A 14,865-nucleotide genomic window follows, 5' to 3' on the forward strand; every position below is an offset into this window, starting at 1 on the left:
TGTCAGCTCTAGGAAAGTTGAAAGCCTGAAAGGGTTGAAAGAGGGTCGGCTCGAGGGCGTGTTTTCTCAGTAGGTCCTATCCACGGGACTAAGGGCGTGGCTATGTAAATCAAAATGTTGAAAAAATAAAGCAAGTTGATTGACAATGTTTTCAACTAATCAACAGCCAATATTTCTTTCTTCAAGCAATATTGTCCAATCAGGGTGTCTTAGGGAGGGGTGTTAGATATACCGGAATTGACGTTTTACACGTGTAGCATGGTCTGTTGCTAGCTAGGTAGCAGCAGTTATAACACACTGTTTAAGAAAAGTGTGATATCAGGTTATTATTGGGATTGTGCATGTTTATCACAAAGTCTGGACCTTGCTTCCAAAACGTGAAGTCACTCAAATCTAGGTAAGTAAGGTTTTGATAAATTAGCTACTTAATTCCTGAGCGAGAGCGAGATACAGTGAGAGGTTTTGGGGGGCTTCTGTGCATCATTCATGGACTTTCTGCTCTCCAGGTAGGGTGAATCATGGTGGTAAAGAAGAAAACTGTGAAAGTGGAGGCTGTGGTCCTAGACAGTGACAAACTTCAAGAGTTGAGAGGTGAGTTGATGGAATTGGTGTGTTACTGGATAACTTGTGAGGTGTTGTTTTTCTTATATTGATTCGTGTGTGTGTGTGTGTGTGTGTGTGTGTGTGTGTGTGTGTGTGTGTGTGTGTGTGTGTGTGTGTGTGTGTGTGTGTGTGTGTGTGCGCGTGTCTCAGCCTTGCTCTCTGCAGAAGGAGGAGAAGGCAGCATCAGACAGCTTGCTCAGACCTTGCAGGACTGTCTGGCACTGACCGACCCAGTGCAACAGATCCAGCTGGTCAAGAAGGTTAGTTTGGACTCACTGTGATGGTGTTTGTGTTGATAGTGATGACGACATGGGGTTTGACAGTAGCTCACTAGAGGGGTATCAGCTGTGTGGGTATGCTGGTGGGGTTAGGGTTATGGCTTTGTTACTGAGCTGTATTTCTCTTCAGGTCGGGGCCATGTTTGAGGAGCTGAATGAAGAAGAGTGCCATGGGGCTCTCCTGCAGACGTGTCTTCACACCTTGGCCCTCATCTACACAACGCTGCAGGCCAAGAACCCCCTACGCAGGGCCAGTGCTAGGTGCCTCCCTATCTCTCAACCACAACCTTACTCCTCACCAACACTTGTCCTGGGGCGTCATTTTTAAACGTGCATGATTACAAAAAAAAAGAGCTAAAACATGTGTACACTAGGCAAACATATTTGGGGTGGGTGTGTGTGTGTGGGGGGGTGACCACCCTGTCCTCTTTACACTAGGCAATCTATTTGGGGTGGGTGTGTGAGGGGGGGGGGGGAGGGGTGACCACCCTGTCCTCTTTACACTGGCAATCATATTGGTACAACAGGCCATCATTCCATAAATTATAACAAATGAATAAGTGATCATCACTTTTCAAGGGGAAATGGCTACATAGCTATGTAGCTTTGAAATATCACTAAATAACCATGCCGAGTCATTAGGTTAAAAAACATACAGTTGCCCAGCTGTGGGTAACACATCCATTTCGTTTAATGTGAAATGTGAGTGGCTCAGCTGGCTGCCTCACCAAACAATCTATGCTATTTTTGGTGTACATTTCCAAACTAAATAACGGCTGCACCTTCAACCATGAAAGTGTGGTTTCAAACGTGACACAGATGTATTGTTTCAGTTACCAGTAGTATAAGGGGAGGGAGGATTCCCATGATAGACACGAAACAAAAAGCCTCACCGGGTAACGTTAACTAATTAAGTGATAACATGATGTGACACCCACACTCACAGTCTACGTCTCTTACATTTATCTTTGCAGTGCGCTGGGCTCAGTACCAGACTGGCTGCAGGAGAGGACTGTCGGTTGTCTGTCTGTGTGCCTGTCTGACTGTCTGTCCACAGTAGGCTCAGAACGTTACCAACACCTCATAGGCTCCATCACATCTTGCCTAGATGGGTTCCCCCTCGGTGCGTATAGAATCTCCTGCTTACTCATTCACCTGTCCTGCTTAGGCTGTGTCCCTTATTCTACGTTGTCAAGGCTTGTGTGTACTGTTCCTGCAATCTTGACTTACCACTCCGAACTTTACATTTATTATTTTTATTATTTTTATTTATTTATTTTTATTTTATTTTATTTTATTTATTATTATTATTTATTATTTGCGTTACAATAGTCTGTCCTCTCTTCCCTGTCCTCCTTCCTCGCTTCGTTCTCAAAACACATTGGAGGAGAAGACCTAAGGCTCCTCATCATCTTATATGTTGTCCACCAATGTTTGAGGAGAGAGGATGCAAGGAATAGAGGAGAGACTATTGTGACACAGTGACTGTGTCTGTCAAATGGTGATTTCAGTTCCTTAAAAGTGAAAAAATCATTATAGCATTTTTTGCACTCATAAACAAATGATTGATTAAATAATCCCAGCTGTACCTCACTATGCTCTGTTCTATTAATTTTCAGGTGAGAGGTGTATACAGCATTTGCTGCCAGAGGGTAAGTTTCTTTTCAGGTTTTAATCAGGCCCTACTGTCAGGAATGTAGTGGTGGTCTCTGTCTGTGTTCTGGGTGCAACTAATGTAATGTAGCTGAATTCCCTTTTTTAAAGGTGGATCATTTGACTCTCTGCACTTTATTGTTTTCTCCAGTGCTCCAGTTCCTCCAGAAGGCTTTGAATGAATACATGCAAATCAACAGGTAAGAAAGCCAACCTTTGAGAGTCTTCAGGGGAGTTGATTGTGGCCTCTGAGCACATTAGCCATTATATACAATCATCTAAAACCCTAGGTGCAGGATCCGAAAATGTGCTAGGATAACTAAACGTTGCTAGGATCATAAAAGACATCTGCCGAGATGCTTCATTGAGTGAGTTTACAATGAGTTTAGAGAGAGACTGAACACATCCATGTTCAGAAATGTAATACCCAAGTGGGACTGGCAACATGTTCAATGTGTCTCTTGTCAAACCCAATTGATGATAATGCACACAATGATTTAACACTGATGTGCACCCTCTGATTGACTGATGTGTGTCTGCCGCTCCCTGCTGTCCTCCCAGTGGTCTTGCGGGTCGTCATGTGGCTCAGGCCCAGCTCATGCACTCTTGTCTAGCTGTGGTCAAAACCTCCATGTTGGTGGTGCAGAGATCCCAGGAGCCCATCAGAGCTGCCCTACAGGCAGCCCAGCCTCACTGCACCCTGCAGCGGACCTTCACTGGGCTACTGGACTGCTACACACACATCCTCACAGACGGTAAGAACAGCTAACTCTATAACAGACCTGGGAAAAATACTTATTTGAAATGGTTTTAAATATTTGAAAAATAACTTGAGGTGTGCTTGACATAAATTGTCATGCACAATGGAAGCAATGGACTAGTCTCAGAAAGGCAAACTGCATGTAAGGCTAGCTAAAAAAAAAGCACATCTCAAGTTTTTAAAATATTTGAAAGCATTTCAAATATGTGTTTTGCCCAGCTCTGCTCAATAAAAAGGAAATGTGTTCATCCAGAGTTTTGGTTGGTAGAATTCCCCTCTTTCTACTGACATACAGTTCTCTCTGTATCTCCCTACTGCAGAGGACTTTGTCCAGTCAGTCCAGAGCACCGCTGGTATGGCAGTGGTCCTGTTGACCAGGTCTGCCATGGGGAGCGGAGATGATCTGGCCGCAGTGGTGAGTGGCTGCAGCAGCTCATAGTCCTCCTGTCTCTCACGCCCTGGACAAAACCATCCATTGAAATTGCACTTCTATTTCATTGTTCATTGATAATGATTGGAGCTTTCAGTTGCAGAACTTTTATTGATACTTTTTCTATGTGTATAATGTATGCCACGAAGCGACTTATAATACAGTGGGTGCATAATGCTTTTGTACGTATGGTCCTGATGGGACTTGAAACCACAACCTAAGTATTGCTAGAGCCATGCTCTACCAACTGAGCCACAATGTTCCTCTATTTCCCGGAGTTGATGAGTAGAAGTCTAGTCCTTAGACTTGGATGTGTCTTTCAGCTTGTCTGCATGCCTGTTTGCGTGCCTGTCTGTATGCCTGTCTGTATGCCTGACTGTATGCTTGTATGTCCAGGTGTCAGGTTTGCTCCAGGGCTCAGAGTGGGGAGGCGATGTTGCCCCCCTGTGGCTGAGGCAGAGCTGTGCAGGGCTGTATGAGAGCGGGCGTGCGGCGGCTGTGTCCCTCTACCTGTGCCACGGGGCCTTGGCCATGCTGAATTGGAGAGGGGCCACTCAGGGGCCACAGTGGGAACAACTGCTGCTGCTGGTGCCTCGAACACTGCTGGCACTAGACACCAGGTCAGACACACACACACACACACACACACACACACACACACACACACACACACACACACACACACACATACACACACACACTGCACATTACATCACACCTACATACTAAAGTGTTATCATGCCCTGTTATCATGTGCTGTTAACAACATCATCCATTTAGTGCTTTGAAGTTGACAAAAGTACTGTGGTCTGTCTGTCTGCTCTGTCTCTGTGTGTGTAGTGTGAAGGAGTCAAGCACAGCCATGGTGGTAGCCCGTGTGTTGACCCTATGGAGCGTTGCTGCCCTAGACAGCCTGCAGGGGGAGGAGCCCTGTACCGCGGGCCTGCGAGGCTCCCTCCAGGGGGGCTCAGAGCTCCAGGGACGTCTCCTGGAGCACGTTTATGCTCACTGGGAACACCCCCTGGACGGGGTCCGCCACCAGACGCGCTCCCTCTTCAAGAATCTCCTCCTCCTCCACCTGCGGACCAACTGTCCCTCTGTCTCAGAGCCCACCACGGACCCCTACATCACAGAGCTGACCCACAGCCTGCTGGGCCTGGAGTGTCATGTGAGGGGGAAGTATGGCTCCCTGGCCTGCCTGGTGGAGCTCCAGGGGGCTGGCTACCTGCTGGCTCTTGACCCCCGGCTGCCCTCCCGTCTGCTGGCTCTGATGGGAGATCAGAACCTGGCCCCATATGCCAGTGACCTCCTGGAGAAGCTGTTTGTCAGCCACAAGGCAGAGCTGGCTGGCACTGGAAAGGGTGGCACAGAGCGGTGGATGGAAAGCTGGCACCAGACGTGGGTGACCCCCCTGCTCCAGGTGCTGTGCCGAGCTCGGCTTGACCAGACCACGTACATCCTGGACTATTTCCTGCCTAAGCTGCTACGTTGCAGCCCCTCTAGTCTGGCTCACATGGTACAGGCCCTGCAGGACAACCCGCTATGCAACGCAGGTAGAAACACACACACACACACACACCTTTACTTAAAAAACACCAAATGCATAAAGGAATGGTGTTGGTTTGTATGTTGTATCCTCTGGTGTGTGTCTCTAGTGTTGTCTTTATGTGTTTGTAGGCCCCCCAGGCAGTAGGGGTACTGTGGGGGCTCTGATGACGTGTTTGCGAGCGGCGAAGGCCCAGGGGGTGGTCCCTTCGTCAGAGGAGAGACTGTTGGGGGGACTGGTACCCCTCTCTCTGCTCCGCCAGGCGCTGGTACACAAGCATGATCAGGTACGGAGAGATGTGCATACTTTGTACATGTACATTTAGAAAATAGTTACCACTTTTCCCGCAAGCTGTCTTTGTGAGATTGTGCAGCCACTCCTGGCTGGCTGGTCATGCAAGAGCTCTGCAGTTGTCTTCAAAACACAAGCAATATTGTAGTTGAAATGATACGTGTGTGCGTGCGTGTTGATGACATCATTCTTTGTCTCCTTAGGTGCGGATGGACGCTCTTGGATTGGTGTGTGAGAGCCATCGCAGCACAGAGGTTCTGACCGCACAGGAAATTGACCTGCTTCAACACTTCCTGCCCTCCAGCTTGAACAGCCAATCACCAGGAGTCAGGCAACTGACTATCAGCCTGCTCAAGAAGGTCAGCGCACGCACGCACGCACGCACGCACTCACGCACGCACGCACTCACACACGCACGCACATATGTACGTTGTGGCATTTCTGTGAGGTTTTCACTTTGCCCCTCTGTATGTTAAGCTCCTGGGCAGAGTGAAGGAGAGTGGTCAGCTGCTGCAGAGGCGACTGGGCCAGGAGAGAGACCAGGGGAAGAGGGAGAGAGACCAACACACACTGGACACATACAAGGTGCACAAACAACAGCATCTCTGCTAGACAAACGAGGGAGGTAATCGGGTTGGCAGGGAGCAGAAAATGACCACTAAAGGTGTGTGTGTGTGTGTGTGTGTGTGTGTGTGTGTGTGTGTGTGTGTGTGTGTGTGTGTGTGTGCGCGTGCATGGTGTGATCAGGAGTTCTTGCGCTGGCTGTTGATGAGCCTGCTGGTGGTGCTGCATCCTGGGGCCTCCTTCTCCACCTGTCTGACTGCCCTGCACCTGCTGGGCGCGCTGGCCCAACTCTTCACCTTCAGTACAGGTACACACCCTCTCACCTCCTCATCTTCATCATCATCATCATCATCAGAGGAGTGGTCTTATCGCTCTCTGTCTCTGTCTCTTTCTGTCTTTGTCTTAGAGCCTGATGTCTTTGCTCTGGGAGATGTGGTGACCTTTGCACACGCTCAGAATGTCCTCCACTGCGTGGCCAGCAACTTCCTGGAGGTCAAGCAGCTGGCTTCGGAGTTGCTACGGCAACTCCCTCCAGCGGCCGTTGGGCTGCAGGTAAGTCAGATGAGTGTCTGTTTTTGTGTCAGCCAGGAAGGAATAGCACAAGGTTAGCTTAGCATGCTGTATATAGAAATATAATTTCTAGATTCTATTCAATTTCTATGACACTATTACTCCCTGTTAGGAGCCAGAAATGATGCAGCCTCTACTACGGGCAGCTCTGGACCTCAGCACCAGCACCAAGCCCTTTGACAGTGTCTCGGCTGCCCACCTCCTCAACCTGCTCCTTCACCAGCCTGCCCTGCCCCAGGCCCTGTTGCATTGTGCCCAGGAGCAGGGCCTTTCCTTCCAGCCTCCTGCTGCAGCCCTGCCCCAGGCTACTGAGGCCCTCACCTTGGAGACGAACACTCTCGCTGGTAATCATATAATGAAAGCAATAGTTTTGCTGTAATATAGTGCAAACTCTCTGATATCTGTGACTGCACCACAAACGTAGTTCCTTCGGGGAAAAATAAAGTAATTCTAGTTCTAAACTCCCCACACATCAGCTACCTTATGCACTATACAATTCCAGCAGTGATTGCAAATTAGTTTCTGAGTGTAGTGTGAGTTCTTCTGTGTTTCTGTGTTCCAGTGGTCCACTTCTTGCTGCTGTGTCTAAAGGCTGAGGTGGTGAAGGCTGAGTCGTCCCTCCTCCTGGCTGCAGCCTCCTACCCTCTGTACGGCAGAGCCCACTGCATCACCGCTGCACTACAGCAGCTCAATACTGGGTAGGTACACACACACACACACACACACACACACACACACTCAATCAATCAAACACCCTAAAACTGACACCTGCTAGAAGTTAGCTTCCCCTGTATATTTAGTGTGTTGTGTTTTGTTCATCTGGTGTATCTAGGCATCTGACTCTGACAGGCCATTGGAGGAGTCTGGTAGCTGATCTCATCGCCGTGTCCTATAGAATGTCTGACGTGGTCTCCCCTGTCGTCCAGAGCTCCTCCCCTGAGGGCCTCATACCCATGGATAGCGACTCAGGTCAGCACCTTTCAATTGGTTCAGAGTGTGCTGATGTCTTATAGACCGAGAGGCAGAGTGTGTGTGTGTGTGTGTTTAAAGTTTATCATTGGAAATGAGAATTGGTTCTCAGTTGACCTACCTGCTTAAATGAAAGGTTAAACAAATAAATTGATTAATACATTTTAAAAAGCTGTGTTTGTGGTGCTTCTCCACAGAGGGGTCGGCTGGTCTGCAGAGAATCCTCAAGGAGATCCAACCTCGGGACTCTAATGACTTTTTCACCAGCACCCGAGAGCTGGACATCCAGGCAGAAGGAGGAGAGGACAGACCAGCAGGAATACCTACAGAGAAACCACATCAGGGCAGCACAGGTCAGCACCAGTCACTCCCCCATTAACAATAGGGACGTACAGGTTTGTGCCTCTGCTGTGTTTGGTTTGAGGCTGTGGCTGCAGTACTCATGGTGTCCTGAGGAGGTCAGTGTTAAACTGCTCTTTGCCTCTGACTGACACACACACACACACACACACACACACACACACACACACACACACACACACACACACACACACACACACACACATACACTCTTGGTAGACACACATTATCCTACAGTAGACACAGCAACTAAAGCTTCAAATCTATCACTCCTAATAGCCTAAGCAAAAAAGATGATAACATTAGAGGTTGAGTAGAGAAGACACATTCCATTGGTTTGATTGTAGTGTAGTGTATTTGGCTATGAGTTTGATTGATAGTGAAATGGAGTAATAAAGTGTGTGTGTGTGTTTTGTAGGTGCCAGTGGTGAGGGCTATAGGGTGACAGCCCAGATGGTATTGGTGTGTTGTTGGAGGAGTATGAAGGAGGTGTCCATGCTGCTGGGACAAGTGTGTCAGAGCCTCCCCCTCCAGACCCCAGACACACACACCCAAAAGGGGCTCATCACCGAGGAGCAGGTGAGACACACACACACACACACACACACCCTCAAAGGAAATCTTTTATACACTTTTATATATGTTGTTGTTTACATCCACACACAGACCTGCAGTCAGCCCAGTGTGGATATAACGGGCGTTAAGGTAGTGTTTAGGGATGTTTACTGTGAGTCTGTGTGTGTGAGACAACATGCTGGCACCGTCTTCCATTAGCATGCGCCCTAGTTAGCGGCATGCTTTCATTGTGAAGCCAACCTGCTGTTTAACAGCCTCGGTTCCCTTGCATTCTTTCCAAATCACTTCCCCCACTACACCCTCTCTTGAATCGGTAAACACAACAAACAAGCATCCAGCTAAGACCCCCCCTGCATAGGCATATATGGCCTGTCTGGAGTCAGCATGAGTGAAATACAAAATAGTTTTGGAATTTTCAAAATCCATCAAATATTGATTGAATTATGGTGCATAAACCATGGTACATCTAGAACCAAAACAATCTATGTAATTTAGGCACTGTTGGTTGTCATGAAGGTTCTAAATTCAGTGTCACATTTTATTACATTTCTTCACTATGTATTCACTACATCATCTGAGGATATCTTGTGTTTTTAGAAAAGAAGTGATGGTTGTTTACTACTTGTTTTCAACTTCTCTTGCCTATTCAGCGATGGGTGTTTACTTAAAATGCCCATTTATTTTAAATCATTATGCCAGGTCCTATATTTCAACTATGTTTGCAAACTGTACGTTCTTTGGAAAATCAGACATGACATTACTTAAATCTGAATGTTTATTTTTACGAATTTGCCTCCATTTAAGAGCATTTACCTTTTAAACATTAATAATATAGTAACATTCCACAAGAAATTCACCCGTCTGGGTATAGATCGCTTTCCCTTATTTTATTCCATATACTTGTCAGCAAGGTGTGTTAAATCCTCGTCCCAGCAGCATTGAAAGATTAGTTACTTTTTTATGCGGTACCTGCATGTGTTTGGGAGGTCATAGAAATAGTTTCAGCCATCGTAAAGTCATTGTGGAAAAGGTGGTGGGCACAAAAAAGGTAGGACCTCCCCCCCTTTTTATTTGAGAGCAAGCGGTCCAGCGGTTTTAGCTGTCAACATTGATTTTTCACCTTTTTAAATACAGCTACATGAGCGTTAACAAGGAAGTATACTGCTAAGTGGGTTTGGCTGCGTGTTGCCAGTGTGTATCACTCTGCTTCTCTGTCTGCTGTGTGTCTATACCCATTTGAGCGAAATGGAAAGAAGAGTATCCGTAGAAGAGGTAGGAAGGATGTAGATGCTGTTAGTTGGTGTATGTCTGGGGTGACCTAAGCCCCTTAAAGGAAGTCTCTTAGGTGGTGTCTGAGAAATGATTGACACCACAGTTCAGTCATCTTCCAATTGCCTGCCCCAGCACTGCTGGCGACATCATCGCTCCAACAGATGGGCTGGAGTTGAGAGATGATGTCACCCCTGTCACAGGTTACCTTGACATCTGGCGCGGCGATGTAATATGAAAACCTGCCCTGAGACCCTGGGCTTTTCCTCCTCTACCTGATGATATCCATTTCTCCGCCCCTCTTTTACTCTACTCTTCCCTCACTTAATCTCTTCCCTGTCTATTGTGTGGTGGTGTTTGTAGATGTCAGTATGGTGCATGCAGTCCAGTTCTGTTTGTAGAGTGGGTGCACATACTGACACCCTCCAGCCCCCACAGTGATGGCACAGCCAGTAAGTAGTACGTGTGTTTGTGTGCGCATTTATGACAGCAGGAGATCTTTCCAACACTCGTGCCGTCAACCTCCCATGGCCTTCGCCAGTGACCTGTTTTGCGTTTCCATTGCCCCGGCAACGTGGCAGATGTTCCGTTCCTCGCCATGGCAACAGTAACAGTTAGTCAGAGTGGCGATGGCGTTTAATTCTCCATATTCACGGCGGCCAAGGCCACAGATGGAGACAGAGACGGTAAACAGAGCACAGGAGATGGAGCGTTTTCGTTCCGGGAGGGTTTCTCGGATACATATTCGTGATTTGTGGGAGTACTCCCTGGCCCTGGTGATGTCACACTCTGTGTGTGTGTGTGTGTGTGTGTGTGTGTGTGTGTGTGTGTGTGTTATCTTTGCTACTTTGTGTTGTTCTGCTTTCTTTTATGCCTCCATTCTACTGAATCATGGGCATCATATGATGGTCAAGTTTATAGTACCGGTCCAGTACATGACAGACAGTAATATACCACAGTTGTCTAGTAATCTCTCCATATGTCTATACAGGGTTCTCCCCCCAGGATGTCTGAACAGCGTGGCGCTGGATTGCATTATCAAAACCCGACTTGTGTTTCTCCATGTGAAAATGTGCAAAAAATACAGCTAAAATGTAATTCACTGAGGAACATCATAACGCTTTCATTGATTTGATTTCATTGCCGATCTGAGTTGTGAGTTACTCTATCATTACTCAATATATATTTTAATTTGCCTTGAAAGTACATAGTGGAGCTGCCAAGTTCATAGTGTGGCACAGTGCCACTCTTACATTCTTTTGGGGAGAACCCTGCTCTATGTCTGTCCTTCTCCCTCTCCACTACCTTTGTGTGTGTGTGTGTGTGTGTGTGTTTGTGAGAGAGACCACCAGGGCACTGATGTGAATCTAACGTCCTCCAGGGTTTCACAGCTCAATTGTTTGTTTGGCCTAGCCTGAATGGAGAGCTGCTTTGGTGTCACTCCACTGTGATCAAAAAACATTGTTTATACATTTGTCTATGCCTATTATTTATGCATGATTTTCTGCCTGTTGTCTGAGGCTCCAGAGAGCAGGGTCGCTAAATTAGTCAGTTAACTTAAAAAAATAAACACACAAAAAAATCAGATACATCTCTTGATGTCTGGTTTGTTAAGATGGCTAAACTTGAATATGGGTTGTTGGGAGTATCAATATGCCTTGAAGTTCTTTCCGGATATTTAACAGAGTTAGCAGGCTAACTCATTGATCCTGCTTTCAGGAATGGCCCCTAAGGTGTCTCTGCACGAGTTAGTGTTCTGTGGTGGTCTGGGATGTATCTGTGGTCCATCACACTCTCACCTGACCCCTGACCCCAGCTGTAGTTTCCCAGCTGCTGTTGTACTAAATGCACCAAGTCAATGTTTCACTTCAGCCTGTACGGGGTTCCAGTCAGTGGAATCAAGAACAACAACAACAACAACAAGAACAACAACTCTTGTGGCATCAGCAGCAGCCCTCACGGTTAAGACTTTTACCCGCCGACCAGTGAAGCCAACTGGAGGAAAGGCTGCTATTTGGGTCACTGACACAGCCCCGTGTAATTAGCTAGTCCCACTGCAGAGTTGGGAAACTTCTCTCCACACATGGAAGTTTTCTGGGAAATGGGCGCGTTGCAAACAGGAAGTGCTGTCTAAATAAAGTCCCCCCAGGAAGCTTGAGTGTTTTAACGATTACACCAACGGCGCTCTAAATAGGCGCCCTACACTGCAGCCAGCCACGGCACCGCACCACTGCCCCAACCGCTGCCCTCTCCTTCCCTCTGACTTCTACTCCATTTTTACTACAATGAGGTCAGCTCTGGCCTCGCGGCGCACTCTGGACATAGGGTTGAGAGTGGACATGACATGCTAGTCATGGGCTTGGTATTTCCATGATCAGTTTGGTAAAGTATTATCGTATCTAACTCTGGGCGCCTCAGGCTGCTTGGGTCCATGGGGTCTGTTGGATTGATAGGCCAGTCATTGTGTTTGCTTGGAGACCCTGGGTTAAGTGAAGACTTTTGGTTGGTGGGAGAGGGTTGGCTGTAAACATGCAGAAAGGAGAGAGAAAGGTACTTCTCTCAGGGCCATATTAAAAGATGCCCGTCTAAATCTCAGGCTTTCGAGGGGGATCAGGAATAAGGCGTTGTGTGATGTAATCCAACCACATTTTGAAACTCTAGAAGCACCCCTGGCCTGGTGGCGGGCCTCCGTTCACACAGGGCTCTGCCCACCCCTCCCTGTGCCCTCTGTGCCACCCCAGACTGGCACAGATCCACAGCCCAGCCTGTGGTAATGATGCCACAGCGTAATAACAGGGCAGAATGCCTCAGCCTGCTCCGCCCTACCCTCACCTGGAATACACCCTGATGTTGACTAACTACAGGCACTCCAGTGGGATGGCTGTACATTATCTTTATACATTATCTTTATAACACTATTGCTTAAAGGAGAATTTTGCGCATTTTGACCCTGAAAACTTTAGCTATTGCTATGGCAGTATGTTTGGGGTCATTGTCTTGCTGTATGATGAAGCGCCATCCAATGAATTTGGAGGCATTTGCTTGTACTCGAGCAGATGAGATGTTCTGTACACTTGTCAGCAGTAACATCATCAATTAAGACAAGTGAGCCAGTTCTTGTGGCAGCTATACATGCCCAAACCATAGCAGCCCCTCCACCATGTTTCACAGATAAGGTGGTATGCTCTTAATCGTGGGCAGATCCTTTTTTCTCCAAACTTTCCTGTTGCAATCACTCTGGTACATGATAATATTCATCTTATCTTTCTACACAACTTTTTTTCCAGACCTCTGCAGGCTTTTTAGGTAAGGTTACCTGACCATCCTTTTTGAGGATAAATAGTGGTTTGCACCTTTCAGTGAAGCCTCTGTAGTTCGGCTGGTGACGTATTCTGTGGATGGTATTCTCTGACACATTCTCTGACACTCCTGGAGAGTGTTCCTGATCTGTGGGACAGTCGTTTTCTTTTTTTTTTTCTTAATTATGGTGAGCATTCTTTGGTCATCCACTGTTAGAAGTCTTCGTTGGCCTACCAGCCTGTTTGCGATAGCTGAGCTCAAAAGTGCTTTCTTTATTTTTTAATCATGTTACAAACTGTTGATTTTGGTAAGTCTAAGGTTTTGGCTATGTTTCTGATTGATTTTTCTGATATTTCAGCGTCATAATGGTTTCCTTGACATTCATTGAAGTCTCCTTGGTCCTCGTGTTGACAGACACCAATAGCAGACTCCAAAGGCAAATGCAAAGCCTAGAATCAATACTAGACATTGACACCTCTCTTATGCCTGCGCAAATGGAGTAACCTCCATTGGAGTATAGAGCTAAAAGAAAACAATGCTTCCTCTTTCCAATACTTATGGGGGGTATTTACTTCTTGGAAAACTGAGATGATGATGTGTTTTGCTTATTCATCAGGGAGGTTTTACTTAGGATGCTCATTATGTTGTGTGTCATTGTGTCAACCTCCTTATGTGAATGCACTTGTTTATTGTGGGTCACATTTCATAAGAGCATAAGTTAGATGACAAAAGCTACACCGTGTAACATGTCACCCATGAAGTGGGTCAGACTAATGTATTGTGTCCCCATGTACCTCTCCAATTCCTTTATCTCTCTCTCTCTGGTGGTGTCAGGTGGAGGGGGTAGGCCTTTACTTCCGCCAGCAGCTCCTGCAGTCTCGTCACCGGGGGGCATTTGAGCTGGCCTACGTGGGCTTTGTGCGCCTCACTGAAATGCTGTGCAGGTGAGTGTGTGTGCAAGTATGTGTGTGTCTTGGGTGTCTCTCTCTATGCCCTCGTCTGATTGGGCCTCTCTTTGTTGTTAGTGCAGAGGGAGGCTGTTGAACTTGGCTACAGGGCTACATACTTGTTCCTCCTGACCTCCATCACAAGGCCCTGAACTGCTGGTGAAAGAAATTCATTATGGATTGGATTCTGTCTTTTTTGAGGAGCAACATTTTCCGTGTCTACACTCACACTCTCAGTGAGTTTCTCAAAAACACAGGTCATACTCAGTATGCTTCCACAGGGATGCATATACAGTAAATTGTCTATATTATAATTATAAATAATAATAATATAAATCTATATTAAACTGTAAACTTCACTTTTAATGATGTCCATGAGATGACAGCCATTATTTACAAACTTTTAAAGTATACAGTGTGAAAATGCATTGCTTCTGGAACTGAATCGCAAACTGAAATATCCCCCCAAAAATGTACCATTCATGAAGTAATTTTTCTTATCAGTCTTCCTTCCCTTCACTAAGGTTTGGGATGATGCCTGAGAGGAAGGTCTCTGTGTTTTGACTGTACTGTAGTGCTAGTAACACTTCGTAAATACAGATGATGTTCAGAAATACTTTCCAAGTGCATGCCTGTGTGATTTGATGAGGGGAATGTTCTAGTGGGTGGTGGGCGTGTAGGAGAGTGTGCTGCGCCCGTGTTAGGAGCGAGCACGCTGGGCTGGAAACAGCAAGCTGGATGGTGCACAG

General features: G+C 46.8%; 1 protein-coding gene across 1 annotated transcript in view; it reads left to right on the top strand.

Annotated features, from left to right (window-relative positions):
* The first annotated feature begins 272 nt into the window (after nucleotides 1–272).
* thada (THADA armadillo repeat containing) overlaps nucleotides 273–14,865 on the top strand; it is a 57,060-nt gene continuing 42,467 nt past the window's right edge. The window contains exons 1-22 of the mRNA XM_083695898.1: nucleotides 273–397; nucleotides 507–591; nucleotides 754–863; nucleotides 1,012–1,142; nucleotides 1,856–2,004; nucleotides 2,501–2,533; nucleotides 2,686–2,734; nucleotides 3,096–3,289; nucleotides 3,615–3,709; nucleotides 4,121–4,344; nucleotides 4,565–5,277; nucleotides 5,402–5,556; nucleotides 5,765–5,920; nucleotides 6,039–6,146; nucleotides 6,309–6,432; nucleotides 6,532–6,677; nucleotides 6,808–7,039; nucleotides 7,258–7,393; nucleotides 7,528–7,664; nucleotides 7,862–8,017; nucleotides 8,443–8,603; nucleotides 14,004–14,113. Coding sequence (XP_083552024.1) covers nucleotides 519–591; nucleotides 754–863; nucleotides 1,012–1,142; nucleotides 1,856–2,004; nucleotides 2,501–2,533; nucleotides 2,686–2,734; nucleotides 3,096–3,289; nucleotides 3,615–3,709; nucleotides 4,121–4,344; nucleotides 4,565–5,277; nucleotides 5,402–5,556; nucleotides 5,765–5,920; nucleotides 6,039–6,146; nucleotides 6,309–6,432; nucleotides 6,532–6,677; nucleotides 6,808–7,039; nucleotides 7,258–7,393; nucleotides 7,528–7,664; nucleotides 7,862–8,017; nucleotides 8,443–8,603; nucleotides 14,004–14,113 — 3,392 coding nt within the window. The 5' untranslated portion in view covers nucleotides 273–397; nucleotides 507–518. The remainder of the gene's footprint in view (nucleotides 398–506; nucleotides 592–753; nucleotides 864–1,011; nucleotides 1,143–1,855; nucleotides 2,005–2,500; nucleotides 2,534–2,685; nucleotides 2,735–3,095; nucleotides 3,290–3,614; nucleotides 3,710–4,120; nucleotides 4,345–4,564; nucleotides 5,278–5,401; nucleotides 5,557–5,764; nucleotides 5,921–6,038; nucleotides 6,147–6,308; nucleotides 6,433–6,531; nucleotides 6,678–6,807; nucleotides 7,040–7,257; nucleotides 7,394–7,527; nucleotides 7,665–7,861; nucleotides 8,018–8,442; nucleotides 8,604–14,003; nucleotides 14,114–14,865) is intronic.

Source organism: Argentina silus (genome assembly GCF_951799395.1).
Source record: "Argentina silus genome assembly, chromosome: X".
Classification (NCBI taxonomy): domain Eukaryota; kingdom Metazoa; phylum Chordata; class Actinopteri; order Argentiniformes; family Argentinidae; genus Argentina; species Argentina silus.